General features: G+C 36.6%; 1 protein-coding gene across 1 annotated transcript; it reads right to left on the bottom strand.

The window, feature by feature from the left end:
- Positions 1-146: 146 nt before the first annotated feature.
- LOC108677376 (zinc finger and BTB domain-containing protein 8A.2) lies at positions 147-6,307 on the bottom strand. The gene is made up of 3 exons (XM_018165582.2): positions 6,227-6,307; positions 4,366-4,436; positions 147-2,009 (listed from the first exon to the last, which is right to left on the bottom strand). Exon 3 carries the CDS (start codon positions 1,846-1,848, stop codon positions 415-417), a length of 1,434 nt encoding a protein of 477 aa, XP_018021071.1. The 5' UTR covers positions 1,849-2,009; positions 4,366-4,436; positions 6,227-6,307; the 3' UTR covers positions 147-414.
- Between the last annotated feature and the right edge of the window lie 9,530 nt (positions 6,308-15,837).

Genomic DNA, 15,837 nt, shown 5'->3' with positions numbered 1-15,837 from the left:
AAACTCGTGTCATGAATCACTTAGCTAAACCTAATACCCTGTCAATTCAAAATGAGTTTTATCTACTGACTGAGATTCAATATTTTTCTATAATGTCCTGCGCTCCAGATAAAAATATATCAGTCGCTAAATTATTCAATATTTAGTTCATGAAAGAAATAATTTTTTTTGTTCCTTCATTTTTTCTATGACTCATCAGTCACGTGACATTCGCTTCATTCGCCGAAATTTCTGGAGAATTTAAACAATGAAGATACAGTTTTTTTAGTCAAGATGACATAATAATATATAATATTTGGCCTACATAATGTTAACATAGCAGACACTAAATAATATAGTCTAGAGAGCGAGTTTTTCTTTTTTTCATTCAAATAATAATAATCTGAATGCTGTTAACTCTCCTATGAAGATATATTATAAACTAAGTCTCATTCGCTTAACAGGTAACACGTTATCCATAATTCTAGCGGTGGAAGGGTCTTCTGGAGTCAAGGCCCGTCTTGTCCCTCGACGGCCATCTTGATTTTCTGGTATTTTATATGAATCTGGGTTTGAAGAGTTTACATTATCAAGATTTTCGTCTGGATTTTCTGGTAATGTGGGTTCATCTTGATCCGATTCATCGGACTGAAGTTCGGATTCAGGAAGATCCAAGATGCTACTGGAATCAGGAGCATCATGGCTGCCATCTTCGTGGTGTCTAAGATGGCGGTCGAGGTTTGTCTGTTGACCAAAACATCGATCACACAAAGGACATTTGAAAGGTCTTTCTTTGTTGTGGATGTTGCGAACATGTCTTTGAAGGTTGCTTGATATGCTGAAGGATCTTTCACAGAACTTGCACTTATATGGCTGTTCTCCTGTATGGGTTCTGAGATGCCTAGTTAGGTTGGCCGACCTAGGAAAGACTTTGCCGCAAAATTTGCAGCTGTAGCGGTCTTTGACAAGACGTGTTGGTCCAAAAGCATGACTAATTTTCTCCCTTATACCAGGCAGTGCAGAAGACGTGAAGAGAAAAGATGGCTGCCGAAACATAGGTTCAGAAATAATCCTCATGCCACCTACGTGGTACTGGGGACATTGTTGAGGATCTCGTTCGAAGCTTTTATACATCTCAATAAAAGTTTGAGGTCTCACAGGTTTTGGGCACAAGAGGGTGGGTATTCTTGGAACATTTGAGAAATTTAGTAAATGTTTTCCAGTAGTGTGGTCATTTTCAGGATTGATACGAGAAATACGACTTGGTCGGTCGTCTTTGAGGATGTCTGTTATGCCCAGGAACTGTTTTGGGAGGCTAGTAGTTGGCGGGCTTCTCGGAATATGCCATCCTGTTTTCTGGGCTTCTTGCGAACCGGTTTGAATATCGAAATACTTTCCGGTATAACATCTTTCCTTAGTTTTCATAGTTCTCAAATCTAATGGCTCAGAATCTATTGTAGTTTGAGGCCCAAGTTCTGTTTGAGAGTTACTGAAATCAATGGGACAACAGAAACTAGCGCTCGAAATGCACTTGGCTACATTACTACTGCAGAGTCCAAGTCTCTGTTGTTCATCAAGAGAATTAATTTCCCTCATCTCCCATATCATGGATTCTTCCGTATGCGTGGAAGAGGAGGCAGAAGTTTCGTGTTTCTGAGTTGATGATACTAGCGAATTCGCATGTCGTCGGTTTGTTGAATGTTCCACGATAGAATTGCATGGTTCATCAGTGGTGGATTCAACTCTCGGGATGTTGATTTCGTTACCAGCCAGAGGTGAATCGCACTCTGTGGTACCAACTTTGAAGTTTAGTCTTCGGCTAAAGGGAACTGACAGATTTAGGACTCTGTACGACCCTCCTGGAGACATAATGTGTCAAAATAACGACTTAAAGTCGTTCAGATATTATATAAAAATAATTTAATTTCTAGAATTTGTTTCAAGTTCACAGGCTCCGCAGGAGTAAACCTAAACCTGATGTGTCAAAAATCTAGGATGTGTCTCCTAGAATCTTGAAAACGTCCGATCGCCTGTAGAAACAAAAACTAAAATTAGTGTGCAGCGACGAAAAAACTGTTGACTTAAAAAATAGTTGCATTAAAATTTTTAGTTTCATATTCGCATGGTTTATGTATGATCATTATTTGTAAAGAGGAACCTGGTGCCTCTAAAATTAATGCTCTGGAAAAGTTTTTTCTTATTTAACCCTAAAATCTGCAAGCTGAGATTTATCATCAGGTAAATGAATTTATCACACAAGTCTGTAAAATTGTGAATTTTCATCTCGAATTAAATCCAAACTAGTCATTTGCATGATTAGATTTCGATTATGGGTATTCAATTGTATTTATTACTCAATTAAAGAAATTCTTATGAAAGCAAAGCTGTTCAAGTCAACTTGAAGACTTAAAACATTTATTATTTTTTGGGTATTGGTTTCGAAAAAATTCAAGTTATTTCATATCATAATGATTTTAAAGCCATATTCATTGTTGAGATTGAGAATTAATATTTTTTTCTGAGAACGAGAATGAATATTTAAAAACTGTAATTATCACAATATTCGACTTATAACACGAGAAAGTATAGCACGTGCGGCGGTCGAAACATCATACGCTGCGTGCTATGAGTGTCAGATGCACGACAATTTAGGACTTTGATCGATGAATGAATTGGCAACACAACAAAGCAATACAACAAAGCCAGCCGTGCGTACTACGAACTTTACGTCACGCATCGTGCGTACGAACGCGTCGTGCTTACGAACGATCGTCAGTGGGTCTGACACATATGGTCAATTGGCCACACCCATAATAAATAATTAGGTACCGATATCTGTCATGAATTTAAGCGACGATTGTGAGATGTTAGCTATCATTATAAGTAAAAATCTTTCGATGATTTTTTAGTGTTTAAATTCATGGTAAATTATCACTTGTTGTGTCATGGTAAATTATCACTTGTTTAGTATCTGGAAAAGTCAACAAATTTTAATCATGCATATTACTAAAATATAATATCAATATTAGAGAAATTACTGATGTCAAGTGTGAAATTAAATGTAAATTGTGAGATGCTAAGTATAAATATACGTAGAAAGATTTAAAAATTTTAAGTGTATATCAATTCAAAAGGCGTGATACAATATATCATGACCAGTTCAGTATATGTAATTATAAGTGAAATTACGGATGCCTTCGATGAAATCGAACGTTGATTATGACAAGTTGAGTATAAGTGCGAGTAATAGTTGAAGTTTTTCAACGATTTATGAGTGCATCAATTTAAAAGTTAGCTCAAATGATCGAACCTGTAAGTGATCTCCATCAATTTATGTCATTGGTTATTTGCTCCCGATCTATAGCGACTACGTGTCGAATAAATGATGTGGTTAAGGTTAAATAAGTGTCGCTAGTGACACTGATTTGACACTTATAAATGGCAGTTCGTCACACTTGAAATTTATGAAAGTTTTGAAACTAAAACGACACTTTTAAATGTGTTCCGGTCAGGGATGTTGCTGTGATGAATCATGTTGAATTTTATTTTAGCGCATTTTCTCATTTATGGAAAAAAGGCGCTATTGTGCTCGTCATGTCCGTCCGTCCGTGACTATTTCGTCCGTCCGTGACTTCACGGACGGACGAGAAAATGCGCTCGCAGTCACTGACTGCAGTGAGTTCTAATCTAATTTTTTTACTTACACTGAACTTGAATGTGACTTTGAATGTGTGAACTTGAATGTGACTTTGAATGTGTGAACTTGAATGTGACTTTGAATGTGTGAACTTGAATGTGACTTTTAATAATAATGACACGGAATTGTCTAATTTCATATTGAGCTTCAAGTCTTATGGACGTCAGGCTGAACTTGAATGTGACTTCTACTGCGATGAGGAACAAATATATAAATATTCACATATTAAAATCTAGGACAGGTTTTAGATTTGATAAAAGTCATTGATTATTGACTATTAATATTGATTGTTATCATTGTCCATTGATTTCCTAAAATAAAAATTTCTACCCTTAATTTTTCTCTTACGGACATTAATTGCAGAATATTCAATTCTTGATATAATGATTCCTGAAATCAGGTATAAAGATATTTGATATCAAAATTGAAGAAAATAACGGTGTATATTTGTATCGATTGATCTTGCCATTAATAGGGATGAAAAGGGGAAAGTTCAACTTTTATTAAGGTTAATATTCACATCTAATCAAGATGCTGAAAAAGATGTTAACAGCAAGATGTTGATGTTAACTATATATGAACCTGACGCTAACAAGGCTTGGGACTAATATTACCCTCATTTCTACGGGTTAAATAAATAAATAATTAATTTAATTTCAGTGTTAAGTAAATCATTAAGCTTTACTCACAATAAGAGAAGTGGGGCTGCCGTAGGATCGCTCCTTCAGGTTCGTATAAATCCCCTTGTTTGGTCTTCTAACTGCACACGAATGGAAGGATATATAAGATATTAATATTTGTGTGGATATTAACTTTGGAATAAGTAAATTACTCTATCTTATCATATAATATCGATGTATTATAATTATGAATTGTAATTAAAATAGTGAGAGGATTTTTCTGGTTTTGCTTGAATATAAATTTTTAGTAGGTCAATTATTTAAAAATATGAGTGAAGCATATAAATATTAAATTGAATTATTATTATGAATTTTCATATGAATATACCATTAATTTATTGAAAAGTTAAGTTGAAGTATTTCTTCAACTGATCAGCAATGGTCGTTGAAATTAAATTACATCAAAGTGAATGAAATTTATTAAAATTAAATTGAAAATATTCAATTATATGCATACATAAGAAGTAATTTCGAATCATGAATACTTAGCTGCATATTGGAAGAAGATGAAATAAAGTGAAAATTATGAGATAAGTAGAAATTATATTAATATCACATATTATTATATCAACATCCTATATTACAATCACAGATTAGTTCATGTCCCAGGATAGATATGAGATTTTCCTTGAGATTTCATAATCCCTTTATTACAAATCCTGTCACACTAAATCCTATAATTGTGAATCCCATTGCAAAATGTAAAAATATAACAGCGTTCACGAGAGATTTTTATAAACTCCCATTGAAATTCGGTATGAAAGTTTGCAAGAAACTAATTTTTTGTTCAAGCCGAAATTAAATCTACAAAATTTGGTATGATATTTTCCTAATTTAATATAAGTATTTGCGATATATAATACCATGCATATTGCATATGCATATGTGCGTACTATTAATTTATTATTTCCAACAGAGATAAAAAATATCTGTACGAAAAGTTAATATGATAATGTTTTTTAATTGAATGACACTAAGAAAAAACAGCAATTAGTGTAACAATAAAAATTTATTACGGTGAAAACGGTACGCGCATAAATAAAAACGAAAAATGGAGTTGAATATTATACCTTTATAGTGTGACTAGTGATGTTAGTGGAAAAATTATGATGCCTATTGCGAAAAATTTAAAACACTATCCAACATACAAGACATGTATACAAAAATAGAGACAATGAATTAAATTTCTGCTTGTTTTAATAATAAATTGATATGGATCAAAATAAAATTTAGCATGAAATCATTCATGATTCAAGCATGCACGCTCACATCGCTAATCTAACATTGTAAAAATTCGCTATTAATCATCAGATTGAATAAAATTAATCTATCATAAGAGACGAAATTGCAGAAAAAAATTGATATCATGTATTTCAATGGGTCACACGAAAGTTAAGATTTCAACATTAAATTCAATGAACAGTTTAACAGGGAAGATGACAGTGCATTGCGGAAGACACATTAGAATGTGTCAATATTATCTTTATTTACAGTAATTTTCATGCATTGAATAAAAAGAAACAATGATAAACAAGATAAATCTTTATATGGTATACTAACACACTCCATAAATAAAAATTACAGTTATAGAGACATAACAAATCATATGTTGAAGTGACAATTGATCACTAATTATTATCAGATTATCATAAATCTTTAGAATCTGCCAATTTAAGAATCAGTACACTAGGGAAATTTCGAAATGATATAGGATTAGTTTAGTATTATATTATTTATCTGTACTTGCACATTAGATATTTTTCGTTCTCGTAAAATAAGGATTTTGGATAAGTAATTCGGAATATTTAATACCTCGCATCTGAACATTAAAAATTAAATGAAACGCTCAAATATTGCAATCTTTAAATACCTTTAAGAATGGAAATTCACTCTCATTTTTAGCAGTCCAGTTCCCTCGGACAATGCAGGAAGACACGTACACCCTTCACCACGTCCGCCGCAGCACTGACCGCCCCTACGTCTGATGACCCTCACATCACGCACGTGATTGGTCAGCCGTGACCCTCACATCACGCACGTGATTGGTCAGCCGTGACCCTCACATCTCGCACGTGATTGGTCAGCCGTGACCCTCACATCTCGCACGTGATTGGTCAGCCGTGACCCTCACATCTCGCACGTGATTGGTCAGTGGCGCAGCGTCCGCGGTTGCTATTGGTCAGCGGGCTCGTGAATGGACGAGCATCTCGTGAATGGATTGAGATACTACAGCAAATCCAACGAAAAAATTCCGTGGCAGCAATTAACAGCGGCAACGACAACAAGATATCCGCTTGACCGTTGACTTCCAACTTGGGTTATGCGTGAGTCGTTAGAAGTGCTGAAGTTGAAACGCTAATATAAGTTAATATGGAATAATGTAATAAATATTATATAATATGGTATAATATAATATAATATAATATAATATATAATATATAATATATATAATATATATAATATAATGCTTCAAACTCGGCGGATATAAATTATTATTTTTTTCACTAAAAATATAAATGTCGCCAAAATTAAATAAATTAACTGCTGCACATTTTAGGACGAATAGAGTTTAGCAATAGTGAAGGAAAGTTGTATTCTCAATTAGAAATAAAAATCGCGCTTCTTTCGCTCATCCCGCAACTCGCACGCGTCGCTCATCCCGCAACACGCGCGCGTCGCTCATCCCGCAACTCGCGCGCGCCGCTCATCCCGCGCCGCGCAGGTGGCCGGTGAGCGGAAGGGGAAATTGCGGACGCAGATTACCCCGGAATCGTGGCCGGGTTTATCCTGATTATCCCGGGATTGCGAGTATCCTGAACCTGCACGCACAGCAGCACCGGCGCAAAATTGATCAAATCCTGCTCGATAATCCTAGATTAACGCAATACTTTCAGGATAATCTATGATGTTGCAGAAGTTGATTTATCACTTATTTATCTTTATGGTTATTTATCAAGTCAGTTTTATAATGGATATGCTTCAGGATTATCATGAAGCACATCATAATACGAGTCAGGATTATCAGGATTACGACTGCTATGAGAATTATAATATCCTGATAACGAATCGGATTTGATTATTACAAAATGAGATAATCTAATTATCGATTAATACAAAATGATACTTCGATTATCACAAAATGTATTCTTTTTCAGCTCTTTTGCGTTGATTCGCATAAAGAAATATACGTCTAAATTTTTTATAAAAATCATGAATAATAAATTGGAGGAATAAATGAACACTTTAATAAATTAATGAATATATATATATAGGCCAAATTTTGTCCCTCGAACTAAAATCTACATGTCAGTTGACACCGCATTGATTTATGAAAGTGTTTGTCAGTTCACTATATACACGTGTAAATACTGAACCGTGTAGTATGGTGTATACTTGTCTATTCAGTGTAGTGTGTACGTGACTATGTATATAATCAATGCATTATAATTATATTATTATAACGTTAACACAAGTCAAAAATGAAGACAGCATAACTATGAATACGAATAAACACCAAGTTCTTTATCTGTGTCTATCGAATATCTGAACCTATAAAATAATTCAAAAGTTTTGTGACTACTGATTTGTCTGAATAGCTAAAATAATTATAATTATAAGAGCCGAATAATTATAAGAGCCGAAACAGAATTTATTATAAGTGTTTTTTGTTCTGGCAATAATAAGAAATAATAATAAAAAACAGAGGATCAATTTATTGGGAGCGTCGCAAGCGATGCTTGGTTGCGCTCCGATGCGCACGGTTTTTATGGCATTACAGAGCGTGTGTTGGACGAGGGGTGAGGGTACGGGGGTGAGGGTAAGGGGGTGAACTGCTAACCTCTGCAGCCCGAACACCTGCCCCTAACTGCCCTTAACTGCCCTGTACTGAACTCATTTCCCCTCACTCACCCTCAGCTGCCAGACCTGAAATTCGGTTACACTCAAAGAAATGAGGGGACGCGTCCTAAAAGCGATACGCTTTTTTGCCTTTGTGAGGGTCAATCTGACATGGAGTAGTATGGGAAAAAGATTTATTAGTGCAGTGGATTGAGAATGTGTCGACATTTGGACAATATGAGGTATTTGTTTTATGAGTGTACTCTCAATGCCATACTTCATCTGACCTGCCCTCACCTGCCCTCACCTGCCCTCACCTGCCCTCACCTGCCCTCACCTGCCCTCACCTGCCCTCTGAGGGGTTGAGGGGCGAGGGGTGAGGGGGGAAGGGCAACCTTCGCTAACCCTTGATTTGCTCGCGTGTTTTGATATTCTCATCAATCGTTAATAGTTTCATCAATTATCACAAACTAATTCTTCTCGCTCTTTTATCTCAAAGAAAATGTATTCGTTAGAGCCTTCACTTTATTCATTATTAATCAATGTAAATAATTCGACTTAACATGAAACTCGGAACATTTCTAACAAAGTCGTTATTGTATTTCCAACCGGATAGCCGGCGGCTAAATCGGTTGAGTTAATTCGTGATTACCGCAATCTAGAGCCCGGCACACCCCGGATAACCGGACGGACGGACGGACGGACGGAGGGCAGCGGCGGATGCTGAGACGCGGATTAGCGACGCGTGGCCGGAAACGCGGACGACGCAAGGAGCGTCCGCCGCTGCGGAAGTTCCGTCCGTTGCCGGAAGGAAGATCCGTTGCCGGTGGGATTATGGCAACACTCGCTCGATATATGGCAACACTCGCTCGATATATGGCAACACTCGTTCTATATATGGCAACACTCGCTCGATATATGGCAACACTCGCTCGATATATGGCAACACTCGCTCGATATATGGCAACNCGTCATATCGCTGCTGCATCATACCGTCATATCGCTGCTGCATCATACCGTCATATCGCTGCTGCATCATACCGTCATATCGCTGCTGCATCATACCGTCATATCGCTGCTGCATCATACCGTCATATCGCTGCTGCATCATACCGTCATATCGCTGCTGCATCATACCGTCATATCGCTGCTGCATCATACCGTCATATCGCTGCTGCATCATACCGTCATATCGCTGCTGCATCATACCGTCATATCGCTGCTGCATCATACCGTCATATCGCTGCTGCATCATACCGTCATATCGCTGCTGCATCATACCGTCATATCGCTGCTGCACCATACCGTCATATCGCTGCTGCACCATACCGTCATATCGCTGCTGCATCATACCGGAAGTAGAATCAGTTTCTGCAGCTGTGATGACAATCGAGCGTTGCTTTGTGTGGTGAGATAGTGGGGTGATTTTAGGTGATCTAGGGTGAACCTGGGGTGATCTGGAGTAATTTGGGGTAATCTAAGGTGATCTATGATTATCTAGGATGATTTAGGGTGAACCTGGGGTGATCTGGAGTAATTTAGGGTAATCTAAGGTGATCTATGATTATCTAGGATGATTTAGGGTGAACCTGGGGTGACGTTGGGCGATCTAGAGTGAACTGGGGTGACTTGGGATGATTTGTGTTATATGGGTTGAACTAGCTGGTGATCTAGGACGAATTTGATATATCTTGGTATGACTCTCATCAGAATTGATTAAAAATTCTTTTAATCGATCTATAGCAAAAATTTTACGAAATCTAACTTTTCATCTAAAATAAGAAATATTTTACAAACAACTCATTTTTGCACGTCATTTCTCTGTTGCTGAATCGATTACCAGAAACTATGAACTTGCTCTTGTAATGAAAAACTTCTCATTTTTTGGGGAAATAAAAATTCATGTTATTATTTGGAAAATTTATGTTATTACTGATTCGGTAAAATAATTATCGTGTCAATTGTTCGCTTGATTATCTAAATGTATGTTGAACAGGCGGTAATTTTTTACATGGCGAGACCCAGGCTTCAATCGCTTCATTAGAAGCATTGATTGTTTAGAGCTTCATTGTGTGCAACAATGAAGCCTAAGAGTGAAGCTATCGACGCACTATCGAACAATACCGGCTTCCTACACTCAAAAAAAGAAATGGGTCACATTGTCCAAATAGTGACATACATTCATGTAACCACAGCACCAGCAGATCGAGAGGACGCGCAGCACCAATTAATAAACTGGGTCAAAGTCTAAAAAAAGTGCATCGCTTTTTGGACAAAGTCAACACAGTTCTCTGAGTGCACGCACAGTAATCGCTGCTCATGTTGTATGCCACATTAGTTATATATGATATAATTTAATATCATTTACTCCTTCAAGGACCGAAAATTGCTCTCCACAATTTAGAACAATATACAAAATATAATTTTTTTTATTTTCATGCGCCCAGCCACGCCACTTTTCAGTGAATCATTCAAATTGAGCTTTTTTGCACGCCGAAATTTTGTTTACAAATTTTTTTCCACAGAAAACCAAATCAGATTTTACATTTATTGCGTATTACTGTATTGCTAACATTGTTAACATTAATTCGATTGCATTTCAGATTGAGGCACAACATTTTAGATTTAGCCTCATTCATTTTAGATTGTGGCCCATTCAATTTAGTTTGAGGCGCATTCATTTTAGATTAACGCACAATTTCAGCATTATTGATGCACTGAATTTACCTTTTAGTATTTTGTTATATGATGAAAAATTTTGAAATATATGTCAAATATTTTTTTCATATAAGACGTAAGAATATTAACAAAAATTTCATGCATGAAAAATGTACGAAACTTTTTTCCTAGCTCTTCATGTTTTTCTAGGCTATTGTTCTTCCGTGCGCATTTACCTGTATAATACATGCTATAAAGTCTATATTATACCGTATATCGTAAACATTATCATTTATATATTTATTGATACTAAAGATATTCAAGAATGTGGCAGTTATTTCTTTAAAGTTAACCCTTAGAACTATTTAACGATGAAAGTTAATCCGAGCGTCTAGAAAATAATTAATAGATTTAAATCCATAATATAATCATTAATACAGCCTTAAAATGAATATATTTCGAAACATAAGAGTCGTTTTTTTGCCCGGTGGGCCGATTTAGTTTCTGAAAAGGAACATTTTTCCCACAGAACCTGTTCAGTGGGATAATTCCCGTCAATTTAATTCTTTTTTTTTCAAGTCTACGCGAAACTGATTGTTTTAAATTTGCATTGACGTGACCACAAAGGATGAGTGTGAGAGAATTCCTAATTAATAACAATTAAAGCGACTTTTTTATTTGAAATGCTGTTCAGTTACGTGAATACAAATTCACATCGCTGGATAACGGAAAATAGGTTGAAATTCCTCAGCTGACCCCTGGTCAACGTCCGGTCACTCAAACGAGAATGAATAGCGCTAGTTGTGCTAGCATCTAGTCTTGTCCTAGTACTGTATAGCATATATTCATAGACGTTATATAGCACTAGATCAATATATTACAGCATATATAGGTCTATAATTGAGTATAACGTTTCATTTATTGATCTAGTATTGAATATATCATCATATATTGGTCCAGCATTACAAAGCATTATACCGTTATTATTCTATTAAACGGCAAGTAAAACAACTTTATCTTCATTAAAAATGTTTGTAAGATCTGTTCCATCACAAATTCAATAAATTCTATATAATACAAGCATTATCTCTATTGAAAATTCTAAACATTCATAAAAGAGATTAAAATGTAAGTTGATAACGAGAAGACGACAAACATAACAAAAGAAATATCGACGGACGAATAGAGTTAGTGGGGCCTAATATAACTATAGAAATTTATTGTACGCATGCTACAATAATGGCGTCTAAAATAGCTGGTGGAAGCTCGTGTTTGTCGTCTGAGGTCGGCAGATCGCGCGATGACAAACATTGTTAACGACTGTCGTTTGTCAGCCGCTCTGTCTACACAGGGAGAGTTGGTCTGTCTACACAGGGAGAGTCGGCGTGTCTACACAGGGAGAGTCGGCCTGTCTACACAGGGAGAGTCGGTCTGTCTACACAGGGAGAGTCGGTCTGTCTACACAGGGAGAGTCGGCCTGTCTACACAGGGAGAGTCGGTCTGTCTACACAGGGAGAGTTGGCCTGTCTACACAGGGAGAGTCGGCCTGTCTACACAGGGAAAGTCGGCCTGTCTACACAGGGATAGTCAGCCTGTCTATAGAGGGACACACGTTTGCCTACATAAGGAGAATTTTCCTCTCTACATAGGAAGATCTCGGTCTGTCTACTTGGGGAAAACCGGTCTCTCTACATAAGGAGACCTCGGTCTATCTACTTAGGGAGAACCGGTCTCTCTACAGAGGGACAGACGCCTGTCTAGAAACTAGCCAAAAATAGTTTCGAAAAGTAAGGGGTTAAGAAAAATCGAAAGGGGTTAAGAAAAATCGAAAGGGGTTAAGAAAAATCGGTTAAGAAAGTGCATGAGTAATTTTTTTCGGTCGATAAGATGAAAATTTTAGAAAATTGTACAATCAAATTAATAACAATTGGAAAGTTCAGCCATCTTTCACTGGTGAAAAGTTCTTTCCATTGCGGCTCCTGATTATTTTTTATAAAGAACAGCACAATACAACTTGTTGGTCATTTTCTCCAATCCGTACTAAATATCAGTTAAATAAATATCAGTATTGAATTTAAACATTACCTATTCTTTTATAGGAACCTGCGTAAATATCGCTTCCTATAACAATAAAATAACTTAAGAATCTTATACCTCTTTTTAAAAGCAATGTAACTTTGTTGTTGCTCATTTGCACGTTATCTAAAACTACTTACGTAAAATTTAATGGTAAATAAATTAATAGCATTTCTGTAAGAAAATGTCAATTTTTAAAATTACAATAATATATTGTTGTAATTCATGTATTAATCAGTAATAATCATAAAAAATAACAGATATCGTGTAATTGTAACATTAACCAGACTTATTTTGCAGTATGTTTAGGGAACTGCTTACATGATACTATCATCGTCCAATAATGAATGGTATAATGAGGACATTTGAATTATTGTATCATTATCCATAACTATATTACAAAAAGTTCATAGCTCATGATGCTATCATCCTACAATAACAGTCACTATGATGGGGATATTTAATTATTGTATCATTACCCAGAACATTAACACAACAACTGTTTGGCTAATGATTGTATCATCGTACAATAACGGCTGTTATAAAGGGAATATTACAAATATTGTATCATCACTCATAACTGTACTACAAGTGAAAGTATCGGCTAATGATGATATCATCGTATAATAACGGCTGTAATAAAGGGAATATTACAATGGTATTGTTGAGGTATGTCAGTAAATGGCACTAGCTCACCAACAATAGCGGCAGAGCAATAGGATGAAAGGGCGTGCTGATGGTGACATTTTTATTCTCTTGGTCTTATATATTGTGAACTGCTGGATGATGCTGACATTTGCTGCTGTAACGGACGCGAGGCAGATGCTGTGTGGTGTGTTGTGTGGTGTGTGTGATGTTGTGTGGTGTGCTGTGTGGTGTCTTGTGTGGTGTGTGTAACGCTGTGTGGTGTACTGTGTGGTGTATGTGATGTTGTGTGGTGTGGTGTGATATGCGTGATGTTGTGTGATATGTGTGATGTTGTGTGGTGTGATGAGTGTGATGTTGTGTGGTGTGATGTCGTGTGATGTGAGTGATGTTGTGTGGTGTGGTGTGATATGTGTGATGTTGTGTGGTGTGATGTTGTGTGATGGATGATGTTGTGTGATGTATGATGAGTTGTGTGGTGTGTGGTATAGTGTGTGGTGTGTGCGTTATTGTGTGGTGTATTGCGCTGTGTGCGTGATGTGTAGATTCGTGTGTGGTGTGGCTGCGAATGTTTTGCGGTGTGTTGTGTTGTGTGTTGTGTGGTGTGCTGTTTGGTGTGTGGTGTTATCTTACGGAAAGTATGATTTCTTCATCTGTCTGACCATTCATATAATCGTAGGCCTATTACCTTTAACTAGGCTCTCTTTGACTCACTTGACGCTCTAAAACCCATAACTCCTGAGCCGCTGTTGCCGGCATATGGCCTGATCTTTAACGAGACGAGACTGATATAAAAAAGGTAACCTGAAATTCCTAATTACCTCGCAATATCTGCCAATAGACTAAAGCAGGCACAAAACTCGCTCATAGATTTTTATCATTCAGAATGTATTTTAACACGTTGGCTCCAAAGTGGTACATATGCGTACCATGAAGTGTATTTCTCCAAGACGGAGTGGTACATAATTCAGGGTTGCCAGATAAGCTAAGAAACGGCCAAGTTCGCGAACAAAAATGGCCAAAAAGGCTAATAACTCAATATATCCTAGTATATACGTATGTAGGTTCCGGTGTAAAAATTTCATTTTTTGCGGTTTTTAAAATTTTATTACGAAGTACCCCTATTATAAATTTTAGCCGGCAAACGGAATGGAAAAAAATTAAATCGCAATCGCGGAATTTGCCCAAGAAAAACCGTGTTGCAACCCTGATGCCAGACGTACAACAATAGTACAAGAAATGAAATAATAATACAAGATGAAGCAATCGGAGTCAACGTGTTAAACTTAATTACTCAAACAACTAATCGACACGAGCCAGTGACTCATCGTCCTATTGCAGTAGACTTTTAATGTTTATCAAAGATCCATTGACAAAACCTCATTAATTGTTACAATTAACTCCGAGCTCAAAGCGTACAAATCATATACATAGAGGAAGTAACTGGAGTGGTAGTGAGTAAAGGTAAATTAATAAATTACTAAAGCTTCACTTGGGCTCGCAGATATGATGGTTACATGGCGTCCTCGAGACGAGGGTGTGAGAGCGCCAGGGCAGACGCCGCAGAGGTTCTTACGAGACATAGAAGGCATGCCGTCCTTAGTGAGCCTAAAACGCGCGTTATGCTAGGCAGGGATATTAATACAGACTAATACAGATTTGATACATGTATATATAATACTCGAGTTGTATGATGACCTTATCAACAAATAATGTTGAAGAGTGATCTGGCACCGACCATAATTGACTGTTAGGGAAATGTTCTTTGAGTTAGGAATCCGATTTCTATTCTTGGAGTGTTTGAAGTCAACTTCGAGTAAACTGATAAAATGTCGCAAAATTGGATACGTCTCTTCCAAATATTTTGACACTTTAGCACTAGGCGCAAGAAAAATATACACAATCGTATCCAAGATGTTATTAAAACGTTTTAAACACGTTTTTAACACGTTTTTCTTAGCTCAGCTTCGCGTTTGTTTGTTTGTTTATTTGTTTGTTTGTTTGTTGTTAACATTGACAACGAAAATTAGCCCACTTCTGATTGTTCTAGAGATCTGAAATTCGGCATGCAGGCTATTTTCGCCTAACAATTTCAGATACAATCATAAAAACTAGTAATTAGAGACCGCAATTAGTTTAATTGAGTAAAGTATATATATACTATATACGTATATAGTATGACGTGCGGGCGCTCACGTTATAGACGAGCAGGCGCTAACGCTGCGTATCATCGATACGTACGTCAAGTCATACTTAATCAAGTCT

Source organism: Hyalella azteca, unplaced genomic scaffold (genome assembly GCF_000764305.2).
Source record: "Hyalella azteca isolate HAZT.00-mixed unplaced genomic scaffold, Hazt_2.0.2 contig9587, whole genome shotgun sequence".
NCBI lineage: Eukaryota > Metazoa > Arthropoda > Malacostraca > Amphipoda > Hyalellidae > Hyalella > Hyalella azteca.
This window is presented reverse-complemented; position numbering and strand designations above follow the sequence as displayed.

What these genes read in the sequence shown, in the direction of transcription:
- LOC108677376 (XM_018165582.2), bottom strand. Translation starts at nt 1,848, where the DNA reads ATGTCTCCAGGAGGGTCGTACAGAGTCCTAAATCTGTCAGTTCCCTTT.